Source organism: Capricornis sumatraensis, chromosome 13, assembly GCF_032405125.1.
Source record: "Capricornis sumatraensis isolate serow.1 chromosome 13, serow.2, whole genome shotgun sequence".
Classification (NCBI taxonomy): domain Eukaryota; kingdom Metazoa; phylum Chordata; class Mammalia; order Artiodactyla; family Bovidae; genus Capricornis; species Capricornis sumatraensis.
The window spans coordinates 88170633-88186140 of record NC_091081.1 but is presented as its reverse complement, the minus strand read 5'-3'; the positions used below and the strand labels follow the sequence as shown (position 1 = coordinate 88186140).

The following is a 15508-nucleotide window of genomic DNA, read 5'->3' as shown; positions in this document are numbered from 1 at the left end:
CCTGCGCACGCCCTTAGGCTGGGCTGCGCGCGGTGGTCGCGGGCTCCGGCACGCCCGAGAGCCGCGGTGGGACTGACATACCTGTGGGGTCCGGGACGCCCTCGGAGAGAGAGGAGGGGATAGCGCGCGCGCGAGAGTGGGGGAGCCTCGCGGGCCGCCGAGCAGCCCCTGGGCAAGGTGCGGGCAGGCGCGAGCTCGCGGGCCGGCCAGTCCGCGCCCATCCCGTCCCCCACCTCCTCCCAGCCTTCGGGGCCCGCCCAGACGCTTTGATGGAGGTGCAAACATTTGGGGGAGGGCGGAGGTGTAGGGGCTGGGCCGGGGCTCGTAGGGTCCGGCTCCGGATTTACAAAAAGCCGGCGCGGGAGCCCATTGATGGCCCCCCGCCTCCGCGGCCCGCCCGGCGGAGTCTGATATGGCCGCGCGCGGCCAATGGGCGGCGGCCCCGGCGCTTCAAAGGGCTCGCGGCCCAATCCGCCGAGCCCCCCTGCGCCACGCTGCAGGCTCTATTTATGCCGAGGGGCGATTTTCCTTCCCAGGAGAGCTACTCGCGTCCCTCCTTGCGGGAGTTCAAGTGGAATAACCTCCCCTACCCCTCTCCCCCGCCCCCTCCTCTCCAGATCGTCGCCCTCCACGCAGGTCGGCGCTGGGTCTGTGCCGTCGCGGGTCTGGGCACTTCTTGGGTCTTTTTGGAAGAGCGGCCGTCTGCGGCGGTGAAGGTGGCGCTCGCGTAGCCAGTTGGGATTTAGGGGGGCGTCGGGGCGCGGGCCGGCGGGAGGATGACCTCCCCGGGCACCGACAGCCCGGGGAAGAGCCTGCAGTACCGCGTGGACCATCTGCTGAGCGCCGTGGAGAGCGAGCTGCAGGCGGGCAGCGAGAAGGGCGACCCCACGGAGCGCGAGCTGCGCGTGGGCCTGGAGGAGAGCGAGCTGTGGCTGCGCTTCAAGGAGCTCACCAACGAGATGATCGTCACCAAGAACGGCAGGTGGGCGCGCCGGCTCCCTGCCCGGCAACACCCTCGCCTAGTCTTTCCGCTCGTTCCCGCTCGGGCTGGGAACAGACTCGTGTGGCCTCTCCCTCTCCCTCTGGGCCTTCTTCGCAGAACTGCCACTTTCCTGGGGAGGACGAGGTGGCTCAGATAGTAAAGAAGCTGCCTGCTATGCGGGATACCCCGGTTCCGATTCCGGGAAGATCCCCTGGAGAAGGAAATGGCAACAGGCTCCAGTATCCTTGCCTGGAGAATTCCGTGGACACGGGAGCCTGGTGGGCTGCAGTCTATGGGGTCGCAAAGAGTCGGACACCATTGAGAAACTAACACAACCCTGGGGAGGGGGACTCCCCCGGAACTCGGGGGACCCATGCCTCACCCACTCTTGCCCCCGGCCTGACCCGTGTGCTGCGGCCTCTGCCAGGTCCTGTCCCACCTGCCTCCGGAGGCCGAGGGATGAGGGATGGTGGGGTGGGCGCATGCGGATCTAGGTGAGTCCTGGGAAGGAGCACCGTGCGTGGCCCCTTTTAAGTTCCCAGGGGGAGCTTCCTGCCCCAAATGACAGATGCCCCTGCCTTCGGCCTCACGATCCCACCCGGGGTCCTCCAGCTGCGCCCCTTTTCAGGAGGATGTTCCCGGTGCTGAAGGTGAGCGTGTCCGGCCTGGACCCCAACGCCATGTACTCCTTTCTGCTGGACTTCGTGGCGGCCGACAACCACCGCTGGAAGTACGTGAATGGGGAGTGGGTGCCGGGGGGCAAACCGGAGCCGCAGGCGCCCAGCTGCGTCTACATCCACCCCGACTCCCCCAACTTCGGGGCGCACTGGATGAAGGCGCCTGTCTCCTTCAGCAAAGTCAAGCTCACCAACAAGCTCAATGGAGGGGGCCAGGTAGGTGTGAGGGCTGGAGGGTGGGGGCCGACTCTAGGAGGGGCCCGTGACTCTGCACCTTCTTGTGGCAGAGAGCTGGAAGGGCGCTGCTGGCCTGGAGGTGAAGCCTGCCTTCCTCAATTAAGCCCTCAGTGTTGTTTATAGTAAGCTGACGACAGTAACACCCGGGCCTGGAGAGCGAGCGGGGAGAGGGCGGGCAGTTCTCAAGCTTTGGGGGAACTTCTGCGTCCTAGCCTTCAACTTCCTGGGGTAGATAAAATATGCATGTCGAGGGTAAGTGCTCACTTCAGAGCTGAATGTGCCCGCGTACTGACCGCGCGGAGTCTGAACAGACTTGCAAAGCTGTCCTTTTCTACGGGTAGTCTTTCCTTGGGGAGTGTTTCCAAAAACCGCACTGGTGCTCAGGCATTCCAAGCTGTCTACAGCTGCCCTGGAAGCTCTAGAACTTTGTTCTACCAGCTCAAGCACGTCCTGAAAGGCAGGCGTTGCCTCTGATCGTGTGCAGTGTCTCATTCCTTTTCCGACCTAGTCGCGGGAGCAGCACCTGACGGGCAACCTACCACCTTCAACTCGCTCACTCAGTCGTGTCCGACTCTTTGTGACCCCAGGGACTGTAGCCCACCAGGCTCCTTTGTCCATGGGATTTTCCAGGCAAGGATACAGGAGCGGGTTGCCATTTCCTCCTCCAGGGGGTCTTCCCAACCCAGGTATCCCTCGTCTCCTGTGCCTCTTGCATCTCCTGCATTGCAGGCGATTCGTTATGCCCCGAATCACCAGGGAAGCCCCTGGAGTCAGCAGTAAAGACATTTTCCTGTGAGCTGCAGGAGTTTCTGCGTTCACATCAGGGCAAATGAAAGTTTTGTTGTCCTTAACGGTGGGACTTTGAGGATCGCAGTTCCTGTGTTTGTGTCTCTCTCAGATCATGTTGAACTCCTTACATAAGTATGAGCCTCGAATCCACATCGTGAGAGTTGGGGGTCCACAGCGTATGATCACCAGCCACTGCTTCCCGGAGACCCAGTTCATCGCGGTGACCGCTTACCAAAACGAGGAGGTGAGGCGCGGGCAGCCAGCGGGCTTGTGTGTGTGCGATGAGTGTCCTTTAGAGTCTAAAGTTTAGACGGATAACTAATGCCTTTTCAAATAATTTCCCATAACAGTACCTACCACACAGGACAGGAGGAGAGAAGTTTTAAAATGCATACCCCTTCCAGCACTGTCTGCTTTAGTTTCCCTAAAAGTGTCTAAATCCAGAAGCATCCACTAAATGCTCCAAATGAAAAGATGGATCAAACATTCAGGTTCAGGACTGTAAGATTTCTTGAGAACGAGACTTCAGAGAGAGAGAGAGAGAGAGGTGTCTCCTTACTCTGAAAACCTTCCTGAAAGGGTCAGGGGCACCCCTGCAAGTCTGTGCTGTGTGAATAGTCAGCTAGATGCACAGTTGACTGCCTGTGAATCCGTGTCTACGTCTGACCCCAAAGGAAAGACAGTAGGTGATTAGCTGGTCAGGCTCTGGGTGTTGACCGCCAGCCAGACTAGAAGTCACTCTCCCTAATGGACCTGCGCTGTGGTTTGAGCCAGGTTTGTCAGACTGATGCACACAAAATATTGTCAGTAGTGAAGAAGTGAAGTGAAAGTCACTCAGTCGCGTCCGACTCTTTGGGACCCCATGGACTACACAGTCCAAGCCCGAATACTGGAGGGGGTGGCCTTTCCCTTCTCCAAGGGATCGTCCCAACCCAGGGACTGAACCCAGGTCTTCCGCATAGTGGGCAGATTCTTTACCAGCTGAGCCACAAGGGAAGCCCTTGTCAGCAGTAGGTTAAATTTATTATTGTGAACTCCACTTAGGAAATCAGCATTTAAAAGCTTTACATAAATGTGCTGTTCTTTATGAAATATTATAATTACTTGGCTACTTCAGATTCAAATAGGAAAATACACCTGGAAAGAAGTCTGATTATATTTGAATATTTAAAGGGGGTATTGGTGGTGCCTGATTTCTTGGTGCCTAATTAAGTCCTCTGACTAAGGAGCAGATACTAGTAGATGCAACTTCTTGTTTTTCAGATCACAGCTCTTAAAATTAAATACAATCCATTTGCAAAAGCTTTCCTCGACGCAAAGGAAAGGTGAGAGAATGCTAGCGATACCCCTTGGGCGAAGAAGTGTGCAGAATGATGAGCTACTGCTGCAGATACTGTTTCCTGAATGTTCTCCTTGACCATTCAATACACTTTCTTGACAGAAGCGATCACAAAGAGATGACGGAAGAAGCGGGAGACAGCCAGCAGCCTGGGTACAGCCAATGTACGGTTTGTTGCACTCTGCCCAGGCGGACCTTGTCTCAGGGACCAGCCTGTCTGGGGCAGGGGGCTGGGGATGGAGCTGACGGAGCTTCTGGGTGCCCTTGGGGGGCACACCGCTCTTGGCTGTGCAAGGCAGTGGCCCTGCGTGCTGATGCTGCTCCTGCTGGTCCCCGAACTGCTGGTCCCCAGTCTCTGCTCCACCTGGGGCTTCCGGATGCCCCCCACGCCCCTGCCAGCTCACGGGATTCCTGACAGAGGAGCCTGGGTTCTTTCGCTTTGAGGCCACTCCAGAGGCTCCCTACGTGGCATGATGGTAAAGAGTCTGCCTGCCAGCGCAGGAGACAAAGGAGACACAGGTTCAATCCCTGGGGCGGGAAGATCCCTTGGAGGAGGAAATGGCAACCCACTCCAGTATTCTTGCCTGGGGAATCGCATGGACAGAGACGCCTGGAGGGCTACAAATCCATGGAATCACAGAGTCCATGGACACGACCGAGGGCTGAGCACACACGAGGCGGCTCCAGCCATGGCTAGGATGGATTGCTGAGACCCTGATGGGTGTTCAGACTCTGCTGTGTTGGGCAGGAGAAGAACTTGGCTCTCATCCACTCTGAGATGGTCTGTCTTTTTGTTAATGGCTGAGAACGGAAGGACCATCTTTGGGACGGTGCTTCTGATCACGCGTAGCTCTCCTCCAGCTTGCTTTGGGGCTGGGAATGGCCTGCCGGGTCCTGCTGGAGACAGCGGCTCGCAGGATGGGCAAGCCTGATTTCAGTCTAGCCTTCTTTAGGAGTTAGTGAGGTGTTCAGCGGAGTGATGCAGGTCTACAGCAGAGTCTATCGGGGAAAAGGCTTTGTCTTACCCATCCAGGCAGGGCGGGGACTCAGAGATGAGAAACTGGCAACGGTTGGGAGAGAAAAGTTATTGCTGGCTGATCACTTCTAAGTTCGGGCGGAACCAGAGCGGCGGCTTCTTCAAAACACCGTTTTCGCTTTCTTTCTCTTTCTTTTCTTTCTCCCTCCCTCCCTCCTTATCCTTCATGGAATACTTTAACAAACAGCTCTCCTAAGTGGCTCATGGCTGCCACCTCACAGAGCAGAATATGAGCAACTGCTCTGGCCGCCGATGGGCCCGAGCTTTGTGGCCACTGTCTGGACCCTTTTCTCGCTGGAATGCTGTCTGCAGTTAGAGTTGGGAATTGGAGCCTGAGCAGTTGTCTTCCTAGTGGTTGCTTTTCTGAATTTTTTTTTTTAAAGAAAGAGGAAAGTAAAGGGAATGGAGAAGAAACGGGAGCTGTAAAGGAGGGCAGGGCAGTGTTGGAATGATTCTCTGATTGACCTGTAAGGTGGGAAAGGGTGAGCCAAACCCAGACGGAAAGCGAGGAGAACACGGGTGCCGGTCCAGGCAGGACGAGACTCCTCCGCGTGGCGGTGTGGTCTGCAGCGGGGAGGGAAGGGGGGAGAAGCTGGGGGCAGGGTTCCCCCTGTGCGTCCTGAGTCTGAATTTTGTCTGTTTTAACATTTATTCACGCTCAGTAGTTTGGCCTTGAAAACTGACCTGCCTGGAGGGACAGAACGTCGCGGGGGATATTCTGGGAGGATCCTGGGAGGGGGCGGTTTTGAGGAAGCCGCAGGGCTGGCCGAGGTTGGGGTCAGTCTCCCAGGTTCTCGGGTGCCCTGCACGTCTGGACTCCTTGGCCCTTCTCTGGCCGCACGGCTGACGCCCACGACCCCTGAAGCCTGGTCAGGCCCTCGATGTCCACGGACCCCGAGAAGGAGACCCACCGCTCCCTGGCCTCTGCCCCGCTGTCCCTTAGCTTCGTTTCCGGCCACGTGGCTCGTGGGATTTTAGTTCCCCGAGCAGGGCCTGAACCGGGGTCCTCCGCAGTGAGAGCTCGGAGTCCTGGGCTCTGGACCGCAGGGAAGCCCCGTCTTGCCCGTTCGATGACGGGAGGGAGGCCGAGCGGGGTCCGCAGCCTGCTTCTCTCACAGCAGGGGGCTGGCTGATCCCCGGAACCAGTAGCCTGTGTCCACCCGCCACCCCCCACCCCCAGTTCGGAGGCCCCCTCTCGCTCCCCTCCACGCACGGCTGCGAAAGGTTCCCGGCCCTGAGGAGCCACCGGCCAGCCCCCTACCCCAGCCCGTACGCGCATCGCAACAGCTCTCCAAGTAAGTCCCAGCGGCAGGCGGCCGGGTTGGGGATGCTGGGAAGACTTCCGGGAAGGGAGCGGGCTCTTGACTGGCTCAAGAGGGCCCTTCTTTCGTGTCCACATCGCTGCTGGCTCCACCACAGAGACCTGCAGGCCAGGGGCCTCAGGGCTGAGTGTGACTGCTACTGCTTGAGCCTCTTTACTTTAGGACCCTGGGCCCCGGTTTGCGTATTTTGTGAACCCTGTAATGTGATGATGCCGGGCCAGCCAGGCACGAGGATTACTAGCTTGATGAGACGCAAGTGTGTTTCTCCAAGTATGAGGCCAGGGTCAGTGGCTCCAGCATCATCTGAAAACTCCCCAGACCCACAGAATCAGACGCTCTGGTGGTCCAGCACTTTGTGGTTTAACGTGCCCCTAGGGGATACAGGCTTATCCCTGCCCCTAGGTGCAGGCTTGAGTGGTATGAACACTGGGCCAGACCATGAAGACCCCCGGACCTAATTCCCTCTAACACCACGGATGTCCCAGACTTCATTTTGTCTGGCTCTGAAAGGAGGAAAAAAGCAAATGAACGCCATAAAACAATTAAGCAATTAAAGCTGATTTGAAATGAAAGAAGCTTATTTGGGAAGGAAATAGCAGTCCAGCTAGAGGCTAGATCATATTTTAAATTTTGCCTTGTGTAAATGATTTTCAAAGTGCTTTTAATTCTTAAGCGATAATCCTTTGCAGAAAAGACAGGTAAAAATTACACTGATTTTTCAGTGTAATCAATTCTTAATCGTGTGACTGTAAGAGTCCATTTCTATAGCATAGCTATTGATCTAATGATAAGAAAAAGCCTGGGTGCTGGAATACATTCCAGTATGTACATTTGACAGTGAGTATTGGCCTTTGATGGAGAAGGCAATGGCGACCCACTCCAGTACTCTTGCCTGGAAAATCCCATGGGTGGAGGAGCCTGGTGGGCTGCAGTTCATGGGGTCGCTAGGAGTTGGCCACACTTTCACTCTTCACTTTCATGCATTGGAGAAGGACATGGCAACCCACTCCAGTGTTCTTGCCTGGAGAATCCCAGAGACGGAGGAGCCTGGTGGGCTGCCGTCTGTGGGGTCGCACAGAGTCGGACACGACTGAAGCGACTTGGCAGCAGCAGCACCAGCATTGGCCTTTGATGACCGATTAAGCAGGTGCTGATGCAGCTCCAGCTGTTGGTAGCATTTCAGTGTGTTTTGTCGCTCTTGGAAGCCCTCATCAGTCACGACACTTTCTTACATCTGTAGCCTACTCCGACAGTTCATCTGCATGTCTGTCCATGCTCCAGCCCCATGACAACTGGTCCAGCCTTGGAGTGCCTGCCCACACCAGCATGCTGCCCATGGGTCCGAACGCTGGTCCTCCTGCGGGCTCCAGGTAATGCACGTCTGGGGAGTGATGCAAAGTGTCGTGGGAACGGGAGTGCCTGTGATGTCCTCCCATCCCATCCATTAGCCTGTATCCTGCTCTTCACTTACGGGTGATGGGTTTTTATTGGTAACTTGACCACTAGCCAGCTGTGTCTGGGACCCCGGGTTACATAACTGCCGTGAGTTCCTGCTTCAGCCTGTCCTCTGGGAGTTCAGTGGTGCTTTCAGGGTGGATGGAGCTGGAATCTCATGGAAGGGAGCAGGGACCCTCTCCTGGCTCTGCTGTTTACTAGTTCATGTGATGGACAAGTCTCCTGAGCCTTGCTTCTTCAAGAAAAGGGCACCAGATAACCCCAGCCTCAGCCCACCGTCATAGGCTTGTAGGTGTACAGAATTGTGGGGTCAGTAGGTGAATCTTGAAGACAAGTTTCCAGAACCTCTTTTGACAGGCGCTATCAAATTAAGGAAATACATTTGTTGGATTTCTGTGGATATAGAATCAGTGTGTTTCTTCACATACTTGCTAGGTAACTTGAAAAGAATGATGACTATTTTATTATTAACTTGAAAATTGTATAGAGGGAGGTTGGCTTCAAAAAATCAAGCTGGTCGGTCAGCGTATTATATTTCTTCATAGGATTATTATAATAAAAACTAAAATGACAAATTGAGAGCCTTTTCCACGTTTTCTAAGGAGAAAATGAGTCAACGGTATTAAATGATTGAACAAGTTGGCTCACAGCAGAGTGAATCTATGGACAAGGCACCTTGACCTCAAAAGCAGTGCAGTTTCTGTGTGGGTGCTTGCTCAGTTGCTCAGTCGTGTGCGATTCTTTGCAACCCCGTGGGCTGAACAGAATATCAGCATTTGCCTAAGACCTTAATTCTTTATGTTTAGGAAGCAGTTCCTTTAAAGTTGGAATCTAATGTCTACTCTTCAAAATAGAGCAAGCACTGTGTAACCAGGAAGCCTTTCCAGGGCTCCAGGGTCGCCTAGAAGACTGCAGTGAGTCAGATGACCTGCAGGCTACAGCGGGGTCCCCCGAGGACTTCAGTGCATCTCGGAGCCTTGTTGCCTTTCCTCTGTAAAACGGGGAGAGTCCCCTGCCTCACTCCATCACGCCTGTGTGCAAGTCCAAGGGCATCTGAAGTGTAGGACGTGGCCTGGTCAACCACATAGCCCCCCATAGCCTAAGCCCTCCTTGTTCATTTACAGAAGGATTGATTCTGCTAGAAGAGAGGGACATTTTCCAGAAGCAAAACGTCAGCCTGGTCTAGTGTTGGTCAGACCTGTGTTCTCAGACAGGGGAGGGCTAACGTCCGTTTCCAGTTCCTTCCTTCAGGGATGTGGAAGCAGGGCCTCGAAGGTGGGCTCGGGGCCAGGCTCACCTGGCGAAGTGGGTTAACAGGGGTTTGCTTCCAGGTCTGAGTCCTGGGGCTCTTCCTTCTGCCGGGTGCCACACTGACATGTGGTGCCCACAGGGAGTCGCCGGAGGATGCCCTCCACCATCTGTGTTTGTCTCCCTCGAAGGAATGGCAGCTTTTTTTTTTAAAAAAGATTTGTTTATTTACTAATTCTTCTGGCTGTAGTAGGTCTTCACTCTACACGGACTTTGTGGCGAGTGGGGGCTTCTTGTCGCGACGCCCAGCCTTCCCGCTGCAGCGCCTGATTCCGTGGCTGAGCACGGGCTCCAGGGTGTGTGGGCTTCAGGAGCTGCGGCTCACGGGCTCTCCAGAGCAAGGCTCAGTAGCTGTGGCTCGTGGGATGATTGCTCTGGGGCACGTAGGGTCTTCCCAGACCAGAGATTAAACCAGTGTCCCCTGGCCTGGCACGTGGATTCTTAACCAGGACCGCCAGGGAAGCCCCAGAATTACTAGTCAACACAGATGCGTGTGCACATCCTCGGAAACATCGGACTCGGTGCATCTGAGAACTTGGATTCTCAGCTTGAGCACAAAGCTGGAGTCTTTGGAGCGGAAGCTAACAGTGCATGTCAAGGTGTTTTTAGACGGCTCCTGATGATTTTGTTTCTTGTGGGCAGATGAGACGTGACCTCTATCCATGTCCAAGTGTGATTTAATCACACAGAAGAAATGAGCCGTTTATTCCCCGGCCGTCTGGGGTGGGGTTGGCGGGGGTCTCTTTTCCCCTCCTGGAGCACCTGCCCGGGTCTCTGACCCGTCTGTCTCCCCACTTTTGTGTTTCAGCCAGTACCCCAGCCTGTGGTCCGTGAGCAGTGGTGCCGTCGCCCCGGGCGCCCAGGCGGCGGGTGTGCCCAGCGGGCTGGGAGCCCAGTTCTTCCGAGGCTCCTCTGCCCACTCTACCCCCCTCGCCCACCCGGTCTCAGCGTCCTCCTCGTCGGGGTCCCCACTGTACGAGGGGGCCGCCACGGCCACAGACGTTGCCGACAGCCAGTATGATGCCTCGGCCCAGGCCCGCCTCCTGGCCTCGTGGACGGCCGTGTCGCCCCCGTCCATGTGAGCCGGAGCCTGTGCCTGAAAGGAGGCCGGGACTGCAAGTGTTTGAGCGGCAGTCTCACGGGGCGTGGGAAGGGGGTCAGGCCTGCTAACCGCCCTTCAAAGGAAAGAGGAAGAAGGTTCATGTTCTGTTACGTATCAGGGGTCCCACCGCCAGCACTGTGCTTCGTCCTCCGTGGTGGCGGTGCGTCCTGGGTCTTTTCTGTGCTGCAGGTGAATGCAGGTGTGGAAGCAAGGCGGGGGCCTCCCTCGCCAGGACCCGCAGTAACAATGACCGGCCAGCATCCAGAAGCCGTGTTTCTCTTACATACAGCTGGAGGTGCCTCCGGCGCATCAGGCTTTGTAACTTCTCCGGTCATACTCTGGGGAGGTAAAAAGCACGCTTCCAGTTCTCCCTGAAACTTTCCAGTAGCTCCAGGTCCCTTTGGGACCCCTGTGGCCGGGATCCTAGTCAGAGCCCAGCTGAGACAGAATTGCGCCACTCTTAGGGGACAGCAGATGGCCGTTGAAACAGCAGTGTCCAGCTCTGCCTGCTAGAATGTTTACTTTTGAGCATAGGTAGCTGATCTCTTGTACTGTTAAACCGACAACTGTTTATGTTTTTCTTTTGACAAACTAGCCAAAGACAATCAGCAGAAAGTATTTTCTGCAAAATAAAGGCAATGTGCAAAATCCGGCTGGGCTAGTTATTATTTAAAACCCTTTTTCTTTCGGAACGAGACTTTGTTCCTGCTTACGACTGTCCTGGAGGAGCTTTTCAGTCTGTGATGGACTTTAACATTTTATCCAATCAGTGGCAGGACTGGAAGTGAAATGTTCATATATTTATTTACTCAATAGATAGATTACTTTGCCACAAAAATGCAAATGGTGATGAATGGTTTTCAAGAGAGCCAGTGCTGAGGGGTGAATGTGGATACTGACAGGATGTAGAACATTATGATGCCATGAAGATCAAATGGGATGTTTACTCCATTCAAGCAAAAATACGTGGAGTGAACTGGCAAAAGGTTACAGTTTAGGGGTGTCAGGTGTAGCCACCACAGTCGTTGGAGCAATAAGGCATTTGTTAATACCTTCGCTGCTAGAAAGGCTTCCCAGCAGTGAGTCAGCACCACGCCTGCGCTAGATCGGGGCAATTTCTCCACCTAGTGGCAGGAGCCTTCCTTTAATCCTACTGTTCAAGCTCGATACTCTGAGCCTCCGGTGTCTATGAGTGTGAACCCAGAACTGAAGTGTAAAGGGCCGCACCTTTGGTGTGTCTGTGCCTGCTTTCAAGTTGGGCCATGCTTCTTGTAAATTATTTGCCACTTGAAAGTTTTTCTTGGTTTTACTCCTGTATGTGTGTGTTAGCCGCTCGGTTGTGTCTGAGTCTTTGTGACCCCGTGGACAGTAGCCCGCCAGGCATCTCTGTTCATGGCATTCTCCAGGCAAGAATACTGGAGTGGGTTGCCATTCCCTTCTTCAGGGGATCTTTCCCACCCAGGGTTTGAACCCAGGTCTCCCGCATTGCAGGCAGATTCTTTACTATCTGCGCCACCAGGGAAGCTGGTTTTAATGCAACTCCTGTAGAAATACCCTAGATGAGAAGATCTGATATTATATAAAGATATAAAGTGCCTTCCCTGGTAGCTCAGCTGGCAAAAAACTCTGCCCACAGTGGGGGAGACCCGGGGTCAATTCTTGGGTCGGGAGGATCCCCTGGAGAAGGAAATAGCACCCCACTCACGTATTCCTGCCTGGAAAATCTCATGGACAGAGGAGCCTGGCGGGCTATAGTCCGCGGCGCCGCAAGAGTTGGCCGTGACTTAGTGACTAAACCACTAAAGACACAGAAGTATTGGAAGAGTATTTTAAAATAAACAACTGCCCAAGAGGGACTGGGAAGTAAACTGGCCCCAGACGCGCGGTCTGCCGGAGAAGAGTGAGGCGGGGAGGGAGGTGGCAGGATGGGGCGTGCTGGGGTTTCCCAGAACACGTCACCTGACTGCTGTCCGCAGGCTGGGGCCGTCCCCAGCACCTGCCCCTTGCCAGGCCTTCAGGAGTGTTAGGGAGCGATGTCCGAGCTGCCGGGGAAGAGGAGCATGTCTCCAGGGAGACTCGATGCTCTGGGTCGCTGGGAAGCACCACCAGGAACGGGGCCCTGCCCCCGCTGGGGGCTGCAGGAAGACGGGGCCTCCACTCTGGGCTTTGACATGTTGGAGTTTCTGAAGGTGACCCAGAGAGCAAATTCAAGGAGTTAATATTTTAATAAATCCAACAGCATCCTTTTGGCCGTGTAGCGGGGCAGTGGCAGCCAAAAAGAGCACGGAGCCGGCAATTTTGGTACAAAAGACCTGGATAGGACTGTTCATTCTCATCCCTTGCTGTGGGAACCTCAGGAAAGTTAGCTATGCTTCTAGAAGTTGAAGTTCCTTATCTGTCCAGATGCAGAAAAAAAACACCTGGGTGCTGTCAAAACGAATCTGTGGATTTCCCTGCCCGGTCCAGTGGTTAAGTGCTTTCACTGCAGGGGACATGGGTTCAATCCCTGGTCCAGGAACTAAGATCCCCAAAGCAAAAGGACATAGAAATAAAGTCAAAATGCATGTTTTACCCAGAAAACTCACTTTTCGGGAGCACAGTCTGTCCCACTGGCCAACTGAAAAATGCTGTGGCCTCTATCAGGAAGAAGACACTTAACCTAGAAGACATCAGGAAATTTGATCAACAGTATACCAAGAGAAGGGACTGTGTCACACAGGAGGAAAGAGGCCCCCAGGAAAGGAGACGTAAGAGCCTGTGAAGAGGGCTTGGCTCTGCTGGGAGGGGAGCTGCTTCTGAGCCCGGCTGGGCTGAGATAGCCAGAGATGGTCACAGACAGGAGAGGACAGCTCACCCCGCTTCCCTCCTGCCCTGCATTGGAACCTGTAATTGCCGTCCCCCTCTGATGGACAGAGGACCTCTGTTAGCAAACATTCCTCTTCTTAAAATTTGGCTCTAAAACCAAGAGGGAGAAAGCAGTGCAATCACAAAGATATTAATGTGAATAGTAAAGTGAAGTCGCTCAGTCGTGTCCGACTCTTAGCGACCCCGTGGACCGTAGCCCACCAGACTCCTCCATCCATGGGATTTTCCGGGCAGGAGCACTGGAGTGGGTTGTCGTTTCCTCCCTGAGAAACCATAAATACCGGTAAAGCAAAACAAAACCTGCAGGGGGACCCTTCCACGTGGGAAGACGAGAGGTCCTGGGGTGAGGGGGTGCAGGGGGCCGGGACACGGGACCCCCGTGGTACAGGGACTGCAAAGGCATGTCCGTGGCCTTGTTCGCGGCAGAGCCTCCTGCCCTGGGGAAAGCTGGAGTGGACTCCTGCTTCCTAATCCTCACTCCCGGGCTTCCTTGCTCCTAAAGCCGCTCTGCTTGGGAAGGGCCCTGCAGTGGAGTCCCCCTTCCCAGCCCCATCCCTATTGCCCTTTTTCCACTTGAAAGAAAGGTTTACTGCTGACTCACCCAGCTCTTCATTGACTCAGGTGTAAAAACCTCCAGACATCAAACGGCAAGACAATTGTTCCACCCTCAGGCCTCATAAAGGCCCCCAGATTCTCCTCCCCAACAGACCCTGTGAAGAATCCGCATGGTAGAGGTGCTGGCTTCCCACACCCAAGCGCAGGTCACCTGCTTCCAGCCGGCCTGGGGGGAGCTCGCCCATCTGACTCGCAGTTTATAAACTCTAAAGAAATTTACTATTATTAGTTTTTATTCTGGCTGGGCCTTGTGTCATGCCGGAACTTAGTTCCCCGACGGGGATCGCAAGCCCGTGCCCGCTGCAGCGGAAGGGAAGGTCATGACTACTGGACCACCAGGGAGGCCTCCTGACTCCCAGTTTTAAATTCTCTGGAGACGACAGCTGTACAGTCTGGGGTGCTTAGTATGTGCCCGTCAATGTTCTCAGAGGCTTCCCTCATAGTTCAGTTGGTAAAAGAATTTGCCTGTAATGCAGGACACCTGGGTTTGATTCCTGGGTTGGGAAGATCCTCTGGAGAAGTTATTTAATCGTGTTGGACTCTTTGCGACCCCATGGATTGCAGCCCAGCAGACTCCTCTGTCCATGAGATTCTCCAGACAAGAATACTGGAGCGGGTGGCCATTTCCTCCTTCAAGAGTCGGACACGACTTACCAATGAAACCACCACCACCACTGTTCTAAGTACATTGCCTGTGTCTCTGACTTCTATGAAAACTCTCCTCATTTCATAGAAAAGCAGGTGGAGAGCAGAGGCGTGGAATGGCCTGTCCCAGGTCACATAGACGGTGGGCGGAGGGCTGGGTGGCGCGGCCAGGGGATCTGCGTGCAGAGCCCCCGCTTGCTACTTGTGTGCTTGGCTGGCGAAACAGGTCGGGCGTCTTCCCTGGTGCTGCCACGTGGGAGGCTGAGGGAGGCACGGAGTGCCCCGGTGGTTCCAGGAGGAGCTCTGTTGCACTGTTAGAATATCGAGGCATCTGATAACAGTTCGACCGTATCCAGTGGAGACACGGCTTAACTCCACCTCACAGGGACCCACGGCTGGCTGGATGCTGGGGCGAGGAGGGGGCTTGAGGAAGGGGTGCTGTCTACATTGGTTTAAAACTAACTGGCCGTACAAGTGTGGGTCTATTCCTGACTATTCTGTTCCATTGATCTGTCTTCCTATCTTTATTTCAGTCTTGCTTTATAATAATGCTTGAATTTAAGGAATGAAAGCTCTCCAACTTTACCCTTCTTGATCACTTTAAATATATGTTGCTGCTGTTGTTGAGTCAGTAAGTCGTGTCCGACTCTTGGTGACCGTATGGACCGTAGCCCGCTAGATTTTCCTGTCCGTGGGATTTCCCAGTATTCTTATACTGGAGTGGGTTGCCGTTTCCTTCCCCAGGGGATCTTCCCAACCCAGGGATCAAAGCCAGGTCTCCTGCATGGGTAGTGGGATTCTTTACCACTGAGCCACCTGGGAAGTCGATAATAGGCTTATGCCCCCAAACTGTTATTAGTTTTGGTTTAAATGATCAGTGTATGATGTGATATTTACCCTTTCTGGTAATCTGCCTCATTTCCTTCAGATTTGGAGTTCCATCTGGGAAATTTCTATCAGTATTTCTCATAGGATGGGTTTGCTGGAGATGAATCCTTTCAGGTTTTGTCAATGACCCTCTTTATTTCACTTTCAACTTTGAATACTATTTTTGCCAGGAATAGGATTCTCGCTTCCTGGCTTGTTTATATCCTGCGGGTGTTTCTCGGCCATTCCCCAGCCGTCCGACCGCCATG

General features: G+C 54.5%; 1 protein-coding gene across 3 annotated transcripts; it reads left to right on the top strand.

The window, feature by feature from the left end:
- The first annotated feature begins 776 nt into the window (after positions 1-776).
- On the top strand, positions 777-10227 carry TBXT (T-box transcription factor T). Of its 3 annotated transcripts, none has more exons than XM_068985418.1 (8): positions 777-982; positions 1611-1875; positions 2795-2929; positions 3949-4010; positions 4127-4188; positions 6182-6355; positions 7623-7752; positions 9954-10227. In XM_068985418.1, the coding sequence occupies exons 1-8, from the start codon at positions 777-779 to the stop codon at positions 10225-10227; spliced, it is 1308 nt and encodes a 435-aa protein (XP_068841519.1). The 3 variants fall into 3 exon arrangements, with proteins under 3 accessions (XP_068841519.1, XP_068841518.1, XP_068841520.1); XM_068985417.1 differs by having other exon boundaries at positions 6179-6355; XM_068985419.1 differs by lacking the exon at positions 6182-6355.
- The last annotated feature ends 5281 nt before the right edge of the window (positions 10228-15508 follow it).